This window comes from Carassius carassius, chromosome 9 (genome assembly GCF_963082965.1).
Source record: "Carassius carassius chromosome 9, fCarCar2.1, whole genome shotgun sequence".
Taxonomy (NCBI): Eukaryota; Metazoa; Chordata; class Actinopteri; order Cypriniformes; family Cyprinidae; genus Carassius; species Carassius carassius.
In genome coordinates this window covers 25600998-25616621 of record NC_081763.1, presented here as the reverse complement: position 1 = coordinate 25616621, position 15624 = coordinate 25600998, and the positions used below count along the sequence as shown (strand labels likewise).

Sequence of the window (15624 nt, the reverse complement as noted above, 5' to 3'; positions counted from 1 at the left end):
TTATGACAATAAAAGTCAAAATGATGATCAAGTCATGTTTCTTGAAAACTCATAAATATGAGTCATAAATCTATGTAATAAATTCAACTTTCACATTTATGTCCTTTGTTTATCTTTCCTGATTTGCGACTTTGTATGTTTTAAATGGCTTTTTATATAACAACTTCAAATTTTAATCAAATAATTATGACTTAGTGGCTCATAATTTATTTATTGTCATATTTGACCTTTTATCTTATAGTAATTTATAATTATGACTTTTTTATCTCATGATTGACTTTTTTCTCATAATATTGACTTTATCTAACACATTTTCATAATCATGTGCTGTAATAAATGGAAAAAGATACTGGTAGTTTTCTACCAGGACATAATCTGTTAAATTTACAGACATTTTCTTTAACCCTAAACACAATGCAGTTTTACTTTCTATGCCATGATTGCTATTTATCATTGAGTTATTTTATAATTTCAACTGTTTATGATTATTATTGACTCTGTATCTAATAATTTAGACTTTTTATGTCATAATTTACTTTTTGTCTCCAAATTTCGGCTTTTTATGTCATTTTTTTTATCACGTTGTTATGATTGGCCAAAGCATGATTTCCCTCACTTATATCTTTCTTTCTTTTTATTTATACAGCACATTTAATGCAACTAGCCTACTGTTGCCCAAAGTGCCTCACACTTCACATAGTTTACTTATGTAAACCTTTGTAATATTAACAATTTGACAAGCGTTAATTTGACTGAAATACTGATTGAAATACTCTTTCATAAGTGTTTGACAGATTTTATTTATAAATTTTTTTTCATAGAGGCCCAAAGTACATCATGTGGCTGTTTTAAATACCCAAACAACAATGACGTCCTTGTCAGTCCACTTCTGCTTTTTTTGTTATTTTAATAATTACATAATTTCTTAGAAATAGAAAACATGAATAACACGGGCAAAAAAAGAAGTGAAAATTCGTGTAGGGTATAAAAAAGTCTTAACAGTTTGAAAAATAAAAGAAATCGAACTGCCTAGATAGGTCATCATCGTTCTGGGCATCTCGGGCGCGGGAACAGTTTTTGGTTGCCGACAGTGCGCGGTCTGGATAGTCAGCAGTGTGTTTGGAGACACAGCCTGTGTATCTGGCTGGAATGGGAGGGCACAGCGAATCTCAAACTCCGCGCACTTCCTGCTCTCGCTCAGTTCTATCAGTAGCGGGAGAACAGTGGAGGGATGGCGGAGAAGAGCCCTGACCCGAGCGGCTCGAGCGCCCGCAGGTGTCCCGCTCTTTTTCTCGGAGAGAGATTGCTGCCGTCTGGAAGCGACTTGTCCAAATGGGTTCGTCTGAACGTCGGCGGCACGTACTTTCTCACGACGAGACAAACGCTGTGCAGAGACCCGAAATCTTTCCTGTACCGCCTGTGCCAGGCCGACCCCGACCTCGACTCTGACAAGGTATTTAACACCGCGAGCTCTTCGCTAGCACACAATGAACAATAACCGTCACTTCGCGTATCTGGACTTAAAACATTTAAGTCAAACCCGGAAAATCTCATGACGGGTCTGCAGTGTTTCATTTCGCTATATTGATGTATTTTAAAATTGTAGCTAGACGGCTAGCTGGTAAAGTTACTATGAATTGAGCTCCTTTGACTAGCTTAGCCTAACTGATAACACTTGATGTAACATTAGGATTGTTCGCCAAATAAAGTCAGATGTAACGTTAGTTAAAGAGGTGGTTTGCAATATATTTTGATTATCTTCAGCTCGTTTAAGCCTTCAAAGTTTAAATCCGAGAACTCCTTTATTAGTACAAACTTACATGCTACATGTCAAGTGCTAATTGAACTTATAACTTAGGCTACTAGTGTTGTTCTCATTAAAGTTTAAGTATTAAACACTACTAACTTAATGCTTGTCCAAGTAAACCTTAAATATTACAGCGATTACTAGCCTTTATTGGTAACCGGTTGTCTGAATGGAAACTTAGAAACTAAGTTACTAGTTATGAGCTACCTGATTAAACCATTGACATTTTGGTAACACAAAACTGTTTAAAATCATAATGATAATAATAAACCATACTCTTACAGCATTTATTATTATTGTTTTATGTCTGCAAATGGTACAATGGTTTATTTTCACACTAATGGTTGTACAATAGCTAACAATTCATGATTATGTATTTATGACCAATTAACCAAGATTATTAAAAATTGACTTGTTGGTATGTTAGTTTATAATATCTATCGCATTTTTGTCTTATGTGAAGTTTTACCGAAATATAAAGTGTTCTTACTAGTGTTTATCTTAATAAACCAAATATTAACTAGTGTGTTAAAATTGTTAAACTGTGCTATACCAACCCAGTTAAACTATTTTATTTATGTTTATCAGACTAAACCGTAAAGATATGAACTATATTAATGTTACTCATTCTATTAAACAATTAGAAATAATTTTGCTAGTGTTTTTCTGGAGTAAACAATGAAAACCATTGGGTTGCTGGTCACTTTGTTTATAAATGAGTTTACTTATAAATGAGTATTACAAAGTAGGGAAATTATATTTTTGTAATATTGTTTTATGTCATTTACGTTTTTAAGGGAGTCATTCCTGCCACCAAAAAGGTAAATAACTAAATTAATAACTCTTTTAGTACTCAAAACACACCATAATTAGAAGGAACTGATCCAGAACCAGAATCCATTAAACTGGTTTCATTGGTGCTAATATATGTTATGCACAGAGTGTGATTATTTATCATGTCAAACAAGTATATTGGTCTTTTTAATAAATTAATAAGTAGTTTCTTCTTTGTGATAGAAGAAGAAATAGGGTTGCCTGTATGCTTTTAAACTTTTAAAGGTCGGTATGCATCATTTATTAGGGCACCGGCGGTTGAAAGCCACTAAAAACAAAGAAATTCTGCTGTCCGACAAAAATATTTCTTATAAATAAAGAAGGGTTCGTTACAAACAGAAATTGCGTGATTTAACTTTACAGTTTCATTTGCTTTTGTTTGAGTGTATGTTTGTGGAATTAAGCTCACTTTTCTGACCTCAGTATTGATCCATGGTAATGATGTTGTGCTGGAGATGGATCGGCGTCCCTATGGGCTCTGCAGCATGCATGTTAAATGTCAGCCACACCTTGTCTTAACAGACACTCTTCAGTACTGATCAGACTGTTTATTTCTTTATAAGCTCTATTTAATAAAAAAAAAATCTATCTGATGAGGTCATTTAAGCCTGATTGAAAAATCCACATTTGAATAAAATGGTGTTTATTATGCTGAAATCCTTTGGACTGATAACACTCTTTCCTCGTCCAGGATGAAACAGGTGCTTATTTGATAGATCGCGATCCCACTTATTTTGGTCCGGTGCTCAACTATCTGAGACATGGGAAGCTGGTGCTGAACCGAGGCCTAGCAGAGGAAGGTATGATGGGAATGCGATCAAGAACTTCAAGATATGTCTGAACATGCTGTTAGATTTCTTTCGTTTTTTCCACTGGCAGCTAAATTCAGTCGTAACTTGTTTGTAAGCTCTACGTGTTCTTGACATAAAGCTTTTTTGTCTGTGGTATGTGGTTTTTGATGAAATAATGAATCCGTTTCATCCATCAGGTGTGCTGGAAGAGGCTGAATTCTATAATATCACTTCATTGATTAAACTGGTCAAAGACAAAATCAGGGAGAGGGATTGTAAAATGGCTCAGGTAAGTCAATTTGAGTTTAAGTTATAATGGCTGTAATTTACTTAATTTTGTTCAAGTTTGTTGTGCTACTTCACTTCTAAAAATCAACATAAGTTTGAGGTGAATTTTAAGTATATTATGTACAATAAGAACAAAATTAATATGTAAATCCTAAAAAATATAGAAAAAAAGTTGTGCTGTAGGGGTATAAAAGTGTATATCCACTTGTGCTTATTGGAAAGATGAAAAAAAGAAGAAATTCCAAAGCACTCAAATGGTTGGAAAAAAAAAAGTTTTAATGGTTTATTTCTTAAAGGCTTTTCATTTTCAAATACTTGAGCAATACCCTGTTTTCATAAATCTCATGTGATTTTTTTTTTTAATTATTCAAATATATCACACATAAATCGTCCATTAAAATAAATAAATTAATAAAAAAAAAAGCAGAGTACATTTATGTAATTCATTCATTAATCCATTCTTGCATAAATTGTTCAGTATAATTCAATCTAATTTTTGGAATTAAATTTATTCCAGAATGTTTGCTTTCTTTCCTTCACAGATTATTTATTATTGTGTTTCATGAATTAGGGCCCATTGATTTCAAACATATTAACAAGTCAGTAAGATTCTGCAAACTTGTTTTCTACATGGGTTTGCCTTTCCAGGTCCTTTCAAAATGCTCTTGCAGTATCCCATGACAAATGTGTCCTTTGAAATCTGCCTTCTCAGCGTAATCTGATGACTTTTATGGGTCCCCAGGAATGACCAAGTCGTTTTGTAGTTAAATCAGAGCTTGTGCCTTGCCTCTTCATATAGTATTCTTTTGTCTTATCATAAGTTTTTCCTCTTCGTTCAGCTCCCCGTGAAGCACGTCTACAGAGTCCTACAGTGTCAGGAGGAGGAACTGACACAGATGGTCTCCACGATGTCAGATGGCTGGAAGTTTGAACAGGTGATTAGAAACACTAGAGAGCATTGGGATTACTCTCGTTTCAGCTTTTTAGCAAACTGTAGAATTGTATTTGGGGATGCACAATATACCAGTACCATATTGGTTACTGGCTGATAATAGAGACTTTTCAATTAAATATACACTACTTTCCAAAAGTTTTGGGTTTTTCTTTTCTGGGAATGAAATGTATATTTTTATTCAACCCTGAAAAAAATTTATCACTGTTTTCACAAAAAAATATTAAGCAGCCCAACTGCAAAAAATTTATTGTAAATGTTTCTTGAGCAGCAAATGAGTATTAGAATGATTTCTTAAGGGTCATGTGACACTGAAGACTGGAGTAAAGAATGCTGAAAATTCAGCTTTGCATCACAGAAATAAATTACATTAAAAAAATATTTATATAGAATATTTTATTATTAATATTTTATTTAAAAAAGTATATAATTTAATATACAATATTACTATTTTTACTGAATTTGATCAAATAAATGCAGCCTTGGTGAGTATTAAAGTAATTTAACAAACCCAAACTTTTAAAGGGTAGTGTATTGGCAAATGTTTTATTATTATTATTATATTTGGGGGGGGGGGGGGGGGGGCTGAAGGGGGGGCATTTTTTTCAAAAATATATATTCATCGCAACTAAAAGTTTGATCATGCACTGTATTTTTGTTTCAACAATTGTGTAATTGCACTATAGCTTACACTGCGCAAGCCTGATTTAGTGAGCTGGATGTGAGGTTCACACATACTCTGTTTGTAGTGTGTTTGTAGTCCATGTCCGCTACAGATACAGCACGGACTGTGCTTTCACTGTTTTTATTTTATTTTTATTTTTTTTGTTACTTAAGAATCACAATGTTGAAAAAGCATTTTATTAAATTTTTTTACACAGTACAGTAATACAATCTTTCATCAATTATTCAATGCTTTTTACTTTTGCATTTACTTTTAGATTTATATAAAGTTGGTAAAGCAAAACATTTAAACTACTTTTCTTACGTTATCACAAACATTCTAAATTAAAACTTACCATTGACAGAAACGGTCAGCTCCACTGCCTTTTCTTTTGCATTTCAATCTTTATTACAAGCAATACTGCGGTTCATAAAGAACTTTAATTAAGAACATTAAAATTATTGCCTCGTTTATCTAAAAGTGCTCTTTTTCCTTTAAACCTGGCCAAAAAACCATAGCCTATGAGTTAGTTGTGAAACACAGTAGACTTTAATTACCGTATTTTCCGGACTATAAGTCACACTTTTTTTCATAGTTTGGCTGGTCCTGCGACTTATAGTCAGGTGCGACTTATTTATCAAAATTAATTTGACATGAACCGAGAGAAATGAACCAAGAGAAAACATTACCGTCTCCAGCCGCGAGAGGGCGCTCTGTGCTGCTCAGTGCTCCTGTAGTCTACACTGGAAACATAGAGCTTCCTCTCGCGGCTGTAGACGGTAATGTTTTCTCTCGGTTCTCGGTTCTAAATAAATGCGACTTATAGTCCAGTGCGACTTATGTTTTTTTTTCCTCATCATGACGTATTTTTGGACTGATGCGACATATACTCAGGTGCGACTTATAGTCCAAAAAATATGGTATATGCATTTATGGTAATTACTAATTTTTAAATGTAATTACAAAATTTTTGTGTCAAGGCATGTTCATATTTACTGCAATCCGCTGTTACTTTTAATTCAGCGCATGCAGCACAGAAAAAATAGACTGTGTGGAAATGATCTCTGCACTGCTACAGACACACACCGCTCCTTAACGCAATGAGAGACCGCAACATTGTGTGCAGTGTGAACGCTTTAGTCCATTAACACAAGCGCAGAAAAAATATGCCCCACATACGCACTGCAAACGGAGTAATGTGAACCTGGCATTATTATGTGTGCGCTGCAAGTGTGCATGAGCGCATGGTCTTGAGCATTGAATGGTTAAAACACTGGCAAGAATTAAAAAGAAAAATTCAATTCATTAACTTTAGTGACGATGTGACACTTCCTCGTTAGTTCATAGGAATATTCCTGTGTCGACTGTGCAGCATGCAGCTCGCTTATAGAGCAGACGCGATGTGATTTGAAGCCATTTGCATTTTGAGAGAGGAAGAGAGTGCACGGTGATTTATTCACGCTATTTGTGAAATCATTTCTCATAGTGAATCTAGTAGTCATTAACTTAATTAACTTATTAATTGAACTTACAGCTGATTGGTCTGTTAGTGAACATTGTACAATAGCATGTGGCTTCCAGTGTGGACGGACGTTAGCCGTTGTGGTCATCAGTTGTGTTCATTGTACACCGGGTCTAACAACTTTAATATGCTGTTCTTTTAAATATTGTGGTTTGGACATCTGTGATCTAAAGCCAGTGGTTGAAATGGGTGCTTCTGCTGCTTTCAGTGGTTAGAAGTTACTTACGGATTCAAATTTGGGGATGCTCATTTTACTGCCCTTATGACAGTTTGCAAAACATTTAGTGTTGACCTGATTTCTGAATCAGTGGGCTTTTTCTTTCTCTTTAAACCATATGAACCAAACCAGCTCGGGTTTGTACACACTGGCATCCATCTATTGAAAAGTCAAAAGTAAAAAAATTGTGAATGGGGATGTTTGCTGTCTTTGTGGTGTCTAGATGGTGTTGGCCAATCATTGTAATATGTGTGGTTTAGAAGGGTTTTCCCCTGCACACTGATTTAGGTGTGTGTGCCCTCCTGATCTGCTTTTGGCTTGTATTGATGTGTTGCCTTGGCAGTTAAGGTGACAGTATGACAGATATACTTGAAAACGCTGTGCATAGAAATTGTTATAGATACAAAGTTGTGTTGTTGTTTCCATCATTAGGTGTCACCATCCAACATTGTTGGATTATTTTTAAATAGTTAGAAGTTTATATATATAAATTATGGCATTGAATTTCTTCCCTCTTTTTAGTAAATCGTGGACACATTGTAATTAATTTGTACATTCATTTTAATTCAATCAAAACAAGGAAACAAATTAGTACAATCTGGCAGTGTTTTACTAAAAGAAGTGAACAAATTCTTAATTCATGGCCACAATTTAAAAAAATTGATGGAACAAGTGTATATTATGGAGGGCTCGACATTAAGCCTTGACGTGCTTGTCCTGTCCTAAACAGTTACTAGTTTTTTGGCATAAATGTAATTTATTCTGAAGCAATGGTCTCGTCAATGCTTTATCAGGTGTTTTTATCAGACACTTTTTTTTTAACTTTATAAAGGGCAATATTTTATTAACCATATTAAATCTACGTGTTGTCATTTAAGTCGAATTCGTAAATTTTATCAATGCATTAATTAGAATATTAAGATGCTGTATGGTTGTTACCATTCAGATGAAGTAAGTATCAACAAACTCCATCTTTCCACTGCAGAGGAAACACAGAAGCTACATCAAAAGTGCCATTTAGTTGTATTTACTCAGACTGTTTAATAAAGATAAGAGGTTCCATAAATGCATTTACACAGTAAAATTGCACATGCATGTTATAAGATTAATGTTCCACTTTTTTAAACATACAAATATGAAATGTTGGAAAAATGCAGTATTTTAAAATATGAAACCAAACCACCAGTAGGTGACGGCAAGTTACTGTCTTAAAGATCCCGTTCTTCGTGATCCCATGTTTTAAACTTTAGTTAGTGTGTAATGTTGTTGTTAGAGTATAAATAATATCTGTAAAATTCTAAAGCTCAAAGTTCAATGCCAAGCGAGATATTTTATTTAACAGAATTCGCCTACAAAAAACGACCCGTTTGGACTACATCCCTCTAGTTCCGGCAGTAATGACGTCACTAAAACAGTATTTTGACTAACCTCTGCCCACATGAATACACCAAAAGGGGGGCGTGGTTTTGTTGCGCTCCGACGGAGAAGAAGAGCTGCGTTTGTGTTTGCCATGTCGTTGAAACGCTGTTATTTTCATCTCGGAGTCCAATCATCTTTGTTTGGGCTTCCCAGGGACGCTGTACTTGGAGATTAATGGTTACAATTCATGTTTAACTCGGTTCCCGAAAATTGTAATCCACATGTAAAACTATGTGCAGCACATTTTGCTGAGGACAGCGATCTTCCTCAATCTCAATCAGTTTAATGCCGGATTCGCACAAAGATTATTCTTGAAAGATGGAGCAGTTCCCTCTTTGTCTGGAGAAGGCGTTGTTTATTGACCACAACCGGTAAGTGTATTTTATTATTTAAGTTGGTGCGTTTAACAGTTTCTGTAATTATTACACAGAGCAACGCTGTTTAGCTTTGTTAACTAGATGTTAGGGCTGTGCAAAAAAAACAAATATGATTTTCATGCGCATCTCATCAGTAAAAACGCTCCTGTGATTATAAGTACATCTCCAGCAGTTTTCAAAACAAATCCTGCCCACTTGCTTCTCAAAACTAGTCCAATCGCGTTTCCAGGAGGGCAGCGTGCGCTCAGCTGGTGTCGCATCACAACACAGGAACCGCTGGCACAATCAGAACTCGCTATGTATTTCTGAAGGAGGGACTTCATAGAACAAGGAAGTCATCAGCCCGTTACAGATAGGTGAATTGTGTGAAAAATACTGTTTTTTTACACACGAAACATGAACACGTTATATTTCACACTGTAAACAAAAAGCTTCAAAAAAGCACGAAAAACGGGACCTTTAATAACGGGACCTTTAATAGACTAACCTGATTCGTTCAGATATGCTGAATCATTCAATAACAAAACACTGTTGTGTGTTGCTCAGAGGTTCGTGACTGCTCTGCTGTAGCTCTGCTTCTCTAAAATGTAAGTCAGTATATTAACTACTTATTGAACTACTGTTGCATAAAGTCATTGTCACATATGCAATCGTGCTAATAGATTGGTTGTGTAATGTTGCTTACCTGTATCATATATTATATAGAAAATTTATCTTTTTTGTTCTACCGTAGTGTGTATATTCATGTTTGTTTCTTTGTGTGTGGTGTTGTTCTTATTAAATTTGATTTCTCTGCAAGTCTTGACCATGATACTGTCAATACATTATCCATTATCAGTCACAGTGCTGCACTAGTTATTGTCTGTTATGAATGTATTAATTATTTAACTTGTCCATTTGGGCAAGTAAAATTCTCTTTCCCTTGCCCCTTCACAAAATCCACTTGTCTGGCACAAGTGGCAAGGGACAAGCATTAATGTTGAGCTCTGTTATGTTAGTATAGTGATAGATGATGTTTGCTTTGAGGGTGGAGCCTCAAATGTTTAGCACTGAGATCAATATCTAGCATCTATGAGGAGTGTTTATTTTTTTGGAAGTTTGCTTTTATTTGACTAGTTTTCTAAACAGTGTTTGCTTTTATTTTACATTATTTTGACAAATGTAAAATATTTTACATATTTTGCATTTATTTTACATATTCATACTCTTGTGGTGGAAGGGTAAGGCTCAGAAACAAAGTGAAGCTTTTACGCTTTGGGTGTTTGAGGGACAAGCTGTAATTTGTGGTGCGATGGGTAGTGTCTGGAGTTCAACAACCTGTGCTGAGTGAAGCATCTAAAGGAGCGTCTGGTGGTTCAGTCTAATCAGTACCTGGAAAGTGAAGAGACCGAGGCATCAGTACTCAAGTAGAGTCAATGATAGCCTTCTTGAAATGTTGCTGATGAGTTTTGCTGATTTTCTTCATCTCACTTGGCCACTTGACTTTTTCCATAATATCGCTCAGTGAAACACAGACATTGACAATTCACCCCTCCCCCAACTTCAACCCTCATGTTGTCATGATTAGAGTTTTTCTTTACACCAAAATATAAACAAATGATTTAAAAAAAAAATTTGCTTTGTGATATAATTATATTAAAACGTTGTAATTTATCTTTATTAAATCAGCATAAACAATTGTATATAAATACAGTTCAATAAAACAAATATTACTATGATGTACAAATACTTGCAATGCAATTTAATTCATATATTTTTTATTATAGTTATCAATAAAATTCAATAAATTAAATATTACTAATACATACAGATACATGCCATTTAATTTCCCCCCATTCATTTCCACAATACCACAAAATTAATGTTATTTTATGCTATGCAAAGGGTTTTAAAAATATACTTCAAGTTAATCAAAACTTATTATTATTAAATTTTATTTTTGGAATTTGTGGTAAAATATGACCTGGACAAATGTATTAATTTTTTTCCAAATGGTTCTTTGTGGTCTTTTTTGATGTAAAGCATCCCATGATTGGGATTTGGTTTTTATGTGTACTATTTTACACACTATTACAAACCAAAGCAATGCAATTATATCTTATGCAGTCAAATCAGTTCACTTTGGAAATACTGTCGTCATGTGTTTTCCTTCCCTCTCTCCTGCCAGTTGGTTAGTATCGGCTCTTCGTACAACTACGGAAACGAGGATCAAGCAGAGTTCCTGTGCGTGGTCTCCAAGGAGCTGCACAATCAGTCATACGGCACAAACAGTGAGCCCAGTGAAAAGGCCAAGGTGAGGCTGACAGAACCCTTCCCTCGTGCACAGACAGAAATAGTCACTTGCGCACATATCGTAAGAAAATATCCCAGAGCTCTGCTCTTCAGATGGTCACATGGCATCACAATACTCAGAGTTGATTAACCAGATCAAATGTGTTCACAACTGAGTGTTTTGTTTCCCTGCATGTCGTGCACACTAAGGATGTGGAAATAGTTTTTTTTTTTTTCGCCAGTGTTTTTTGGTGAGGAATCATTTACATATCACTTAAGCTGATAATTAGGTCTCTGCTGAATGCTGCAGGCAGTGGCACGCGCTCCCTCTCTCTCGCTCTCTCTCTCTCTCTCTCTCTCGCTCTCTGTTACTAATACTCAATTTGATGCATGTTGTTTGCCTGTACTCATGCCTATTAGAAAGCTCTAGAATTCTATCCTCAGCTCATCTAGTCTGCTTTCGGATCCCAGATAATGATGGAAAAACCTGCTCAATATTTAATGCTTCCCCATCAGATACTGCAGCCAGACGTTTCCTTCTGTAGATCTTCTTCTGTGGCTTCATTTGGTTCTGTTTCAGTAGTTTTTGACAGCATCAACAGGGGTCATGTAAAGTAATAAACATGTTGGGATGATATCAGCAGGGCATTGTTGTACACTTCCTGTGAGGTCCACACAATCACTTGTACAAATAAGCAAGGCCTCACTTCAGGGCTGGGTGATTATAGGAAAAACAAAAATTCTGATTTTAAAAGATGTTCAATATTCTTCTTGATATTAATTTATTTATTTTCTTTCTTGCTTGTTTACAGCAAGAAGTAAAACACAGTAGCAAGGCTTCTTTTCCACACAGTTTCTTACAACATAGAGATTTAAGACTAAATGTGAATGTGCATTAATTCATCCCACTCACAAAAAACAAAAAACAAAACAGATTTAGTAATCATCAAAATTAATCAAAACAGTGAAATGCAAACTCAGAATATGACGCAAACCTGCTATAACTAAATATAATAAATAACACAAATGTATCTATTACCATTTTATTAACAGTGTCTTTGCTGCTGACCTTTAATGATCCAGTTCAACCATACTAATAATTAAAAATGACTTTAGATAAACTAACAATTGTGCTTCATTGTTTTTTTTGTTTTTTATTGCTGAAGAGTGTTGAAACTTCTTCTCCTGTTTTCTACTGTACAGACGTGAATTTACTTTTCCTTCAGCCTGAGGTTTATTCATTACACTTTTTGGTGTGAAAGGGCTTTTACATTTGCTATAAATAGAACTTCTTATATTAAAAATTAACGCAATATTGTAAGGCATTACTTTTAAAAGTAACTTTCCCCAACACTGTTCATAATCTATCTAATAACTAAGCATAAAGCTGAACTTATTTTAAAATTAAATAAAAAATAAAAACTTATTTAAAATATGAATCAACTTATAATATCTCAACATTAAATAGATGTTTTGTATAAATTTTATATTTTATTCATTTTTATTTACATTTAATATTTAAATGAATGCTCTTTTAGATTTATATATATATAATATTTTATTTTTATTTTTTTTGACAATGTATTTTGATATACAGCCATATATTTACACATTTTAAAGTGTTTTCAGAAATATGCAAAATACGGTTTTTATATATATATATATATATATATATATATATATATATATATATATATTTATTTAATCCTATATGGAATATTTTATGTCTTTATCTGTTTTATTTAGACATGCTCACTTTCATCATCCAACACATTCATTATCAGTTATTCCTCTCTTGCAGATTCTTCAAGAACAAGGCTCTCGAATGTGAAACAACTGAGATATATATCCTCCCGTCCTGTAATTACGGGCAAAACCAGATGCACCATATCACACTGAGAGACAGACAACTGTCAAGCGGAATGACAACCTATTTGGAATGGTATTCTATTTTGTTTTAGATTAACTGACACTTGTTAGTGCCTGCACAGTTATACTGGACTGTTGTTTCTTGTTGTTCTGACATCGGCTGATCTATCTGAATCGTTTTGTTTGAAAGGTAGGAATATGCATGTCATTAGTAATCTGAGCAAAAAGGGCCTCAATCACGCCTGGTCCAATCATGTTTACTCAGGGTCTCTTATCAACTTTCTCAAAATATGTTTATCATGTCATCTGTGGTCCAGTGAGCAAGTTTTGTCAAAAATAAAAAAACAAACTGAAACCTGTATATTATGCCAGAAAGATAAACCTCATTTAAAATTTTAATTAAGAGCGTGGAGTGTAAAAAAATAAAATAAAAGTATTTTTTGATTAATATTACATTATTAAGGTGGCTTATATATAACATTGACTTGTAAGGGACGGTGGATTTTTATAGCAAGAATTTTTGATTTAGTGTGTTTGTAAGAACGTATTTGATTTTATTTATTTTATTATTATGATTTTTTTTTTTTTGACTTGCATAGTGTTAGTTTTTTATACCAGGAGGGTGAAAGAACATCTGTAACGGTTTGCCTCAAAGTGTCCTCACATTTTGTGAGGTTTTACTGTTGCTCCTTGAGTTAGTTTAAAACAAAAGAGAAAAATGTTGTCTTCCATCCCCACATTTATTCCACTGGGATTTTGGATAAACTGGAACTATTTGTAACTTTTTAATTTGTTGTCAAATGAAACGCGTTGACTTTGAGACAGAGCTAGATTTGGTTTGAAGAATTAAGGCAAAGCCACGAGGGCATAAATGATTTGTTTAGGCAATACCGTTTCGAACAATGCTTTATTTACATGACAGCGACTGTTAATTAATGGCCTTATGTTCACACTTTGGTAAGAGATAGAGACTCTAAAAGAATGACAAATTAACATCCACAGTTTAACACTGCAGTTTTTGATAAGTTTCGGCTCGACTTTTTTCAAAAGTTGATTCCAAATATACATAATCCAGTCGTTTATTTAAAAACATTTTGACAATGTTGCCTTTAATAAACCTACACAAGTTCTGAATTTCATTTGGAATTGTGATCAGGGAAATAACACATAACTTTGCTAGCCTACAAGCATATCTATTTGACGACATGTATATAGACTAAAGAGCATCATATTCAGTGCATGTTATTTTTCCTTATCCTCTCCCTCTCTCTCTCACACACACACACACACACACACACACACACACAAAGGGCTTTTACTAGTGGAATACAAGCTATAATTGTTTTGCAGAGATTCATCTGATCTCTTAATATTGCCTGATCAAGGCGAAGTTTACATGGCTAGTGTTTTATAAACAATAATACTACACGTTTACTTACCTTGACTATGTGACAGCACATGCTAGTTTGGTTTCAAGACCTGTATGTTTACATATCCTCTCAGTTACCTGGTTTAACGTCAACCTTGTGTCTTAGCAGCTAGAGATGAGGTTTGGATTCTTATCGGTGGAGTGTTAAGTTGCTTGCTCACTGAGTCAGTGTCTCGTGGTGAAACGTGCCTCTGGGATGGCCTCCGAGGCTCCACAGCGCGTGGCGTCCAGACAGTGCACTGAAAACGCCCCTCACTCACCACTGACATCCAGGCTGCGACACTGGAGTGTGATGGTCATCACTGTGTTGGGTGCTGCAGCCCTAAAACTTTTTTTTTAACATCCTGCTTCCCAGATCTTGGTGGAGAAAGTAGGATGTGCACACTGATGCACCGATCTCACATCTCCTTTATGTCTGCTGGACTTATGTCAGCAGCCACGGTCTTCATTTCAGTTGCCCGCTTGCATAAACTCATTTCTGATGGGCCCTGGTGAGTGTTGTTTTTTTTGGGGGCAGGTGTCCACCTCGGATTTTTTTATTTCTGCGTTTCAAGCGTGCAATCTGCAAAATGTAAATGCAGACTGAGATGTCTTTTGCTCCACTTTGTCACTGCTGTTCCTATACTTATTATTCTCTAACATGTTTATGTATTTTTATTTTTTTTTATGCTTACAATTTGTGTATTCACATAGTATATTATATATGTAATTGCAAGTTACGACTGGGGAAAATGTATATGATGGTAATGCTAGAACCTGGTCAAACTAAATAAACACTTTTGAACTCTGAAACAGTGTTTTTCTTTCTTTCTATTTGAAGTATACTGATATGCATCGTTTTTGTCATTTTAATCTAAGCTTGAATGCATAAATGTAGAACTTAAAAGCGTCTTAACTGTAGTGACACAACTACAACAGCAGAGGGCATTTTAAGGTATTTAAGAGTTGGAACGGTGGTTTTTTTAATACATATATATTTAAAAATGTTTATATATATTTATATTTTTTATATTAAATTTGTTATTTTATATATATATATATATATATATATATATATATATATATTAGTTATTTTGTATTTGAATAATTAATAATTGAAATATTTCAATTTAGGATTTTCTATTTGTCCTTAATTTATCCAGGAAAATAAACTTTCTGTGATTAAACAGATTAGCGTCTTTTTC

The 15624-nt window shown here is 34.4% G+C and overlaps 1 protein-coding gene across 1 annotated transcript; it reads left to right on the top strand.

Annotated features, from left to right (window-relative positions):
• The first annotated feature begins 1147 nt into the window (after positions 1–1147).
• kctd5a (potassium channel tetramerization domain containing 5a) lies at positions 1148–15232 on the top strand. The gene is made up of 6 exons (XM_059558600.1): positions 1148–1453; positions 3333–3441; positions 3630–3721; positions 4560–4655; positions 11039–11164; positions 12944–15232. The coding sequence occupies exons 1-6, from the start codon at positions 1232–1234 to the stop codon at positions 12971–12973; spliced, it is 675 nt and encodes a 224-aa protein (XP_059414583.1). The 5' UTR covers positions 1148–1231; the 3' UTR covers positions 12974–15232.
• The last annotated feature ends 392 nt before the right edge of the window (positions 15233–15624 follow it).

Bases quoted from the DNA above. Each gene is read 5' to 3' on its own strand.
- kctd5a (XM_059558600.1), top strand. From the start codon at position 1,232: ATGGCGGAGAAGAGCCCTGACCCGAGCGGCTCGAGCGCCCGCAGGTGT. The intron at 3,722-4,559 runs GTAAGTCAATTT...CTCTTCGTTCAG, and splicing joins GGGATTGTAAAATGGCTCAG to CTCCCCGTGAAGCACGTCTA. The intron at 11,165-12,943 runs GTGAGGCTGACA...CCTCTCTTGCAG, and splicing joins AGCCCAGTGAAAAGGCCAAG to ATTCTTCAAGAACAAGGCTC.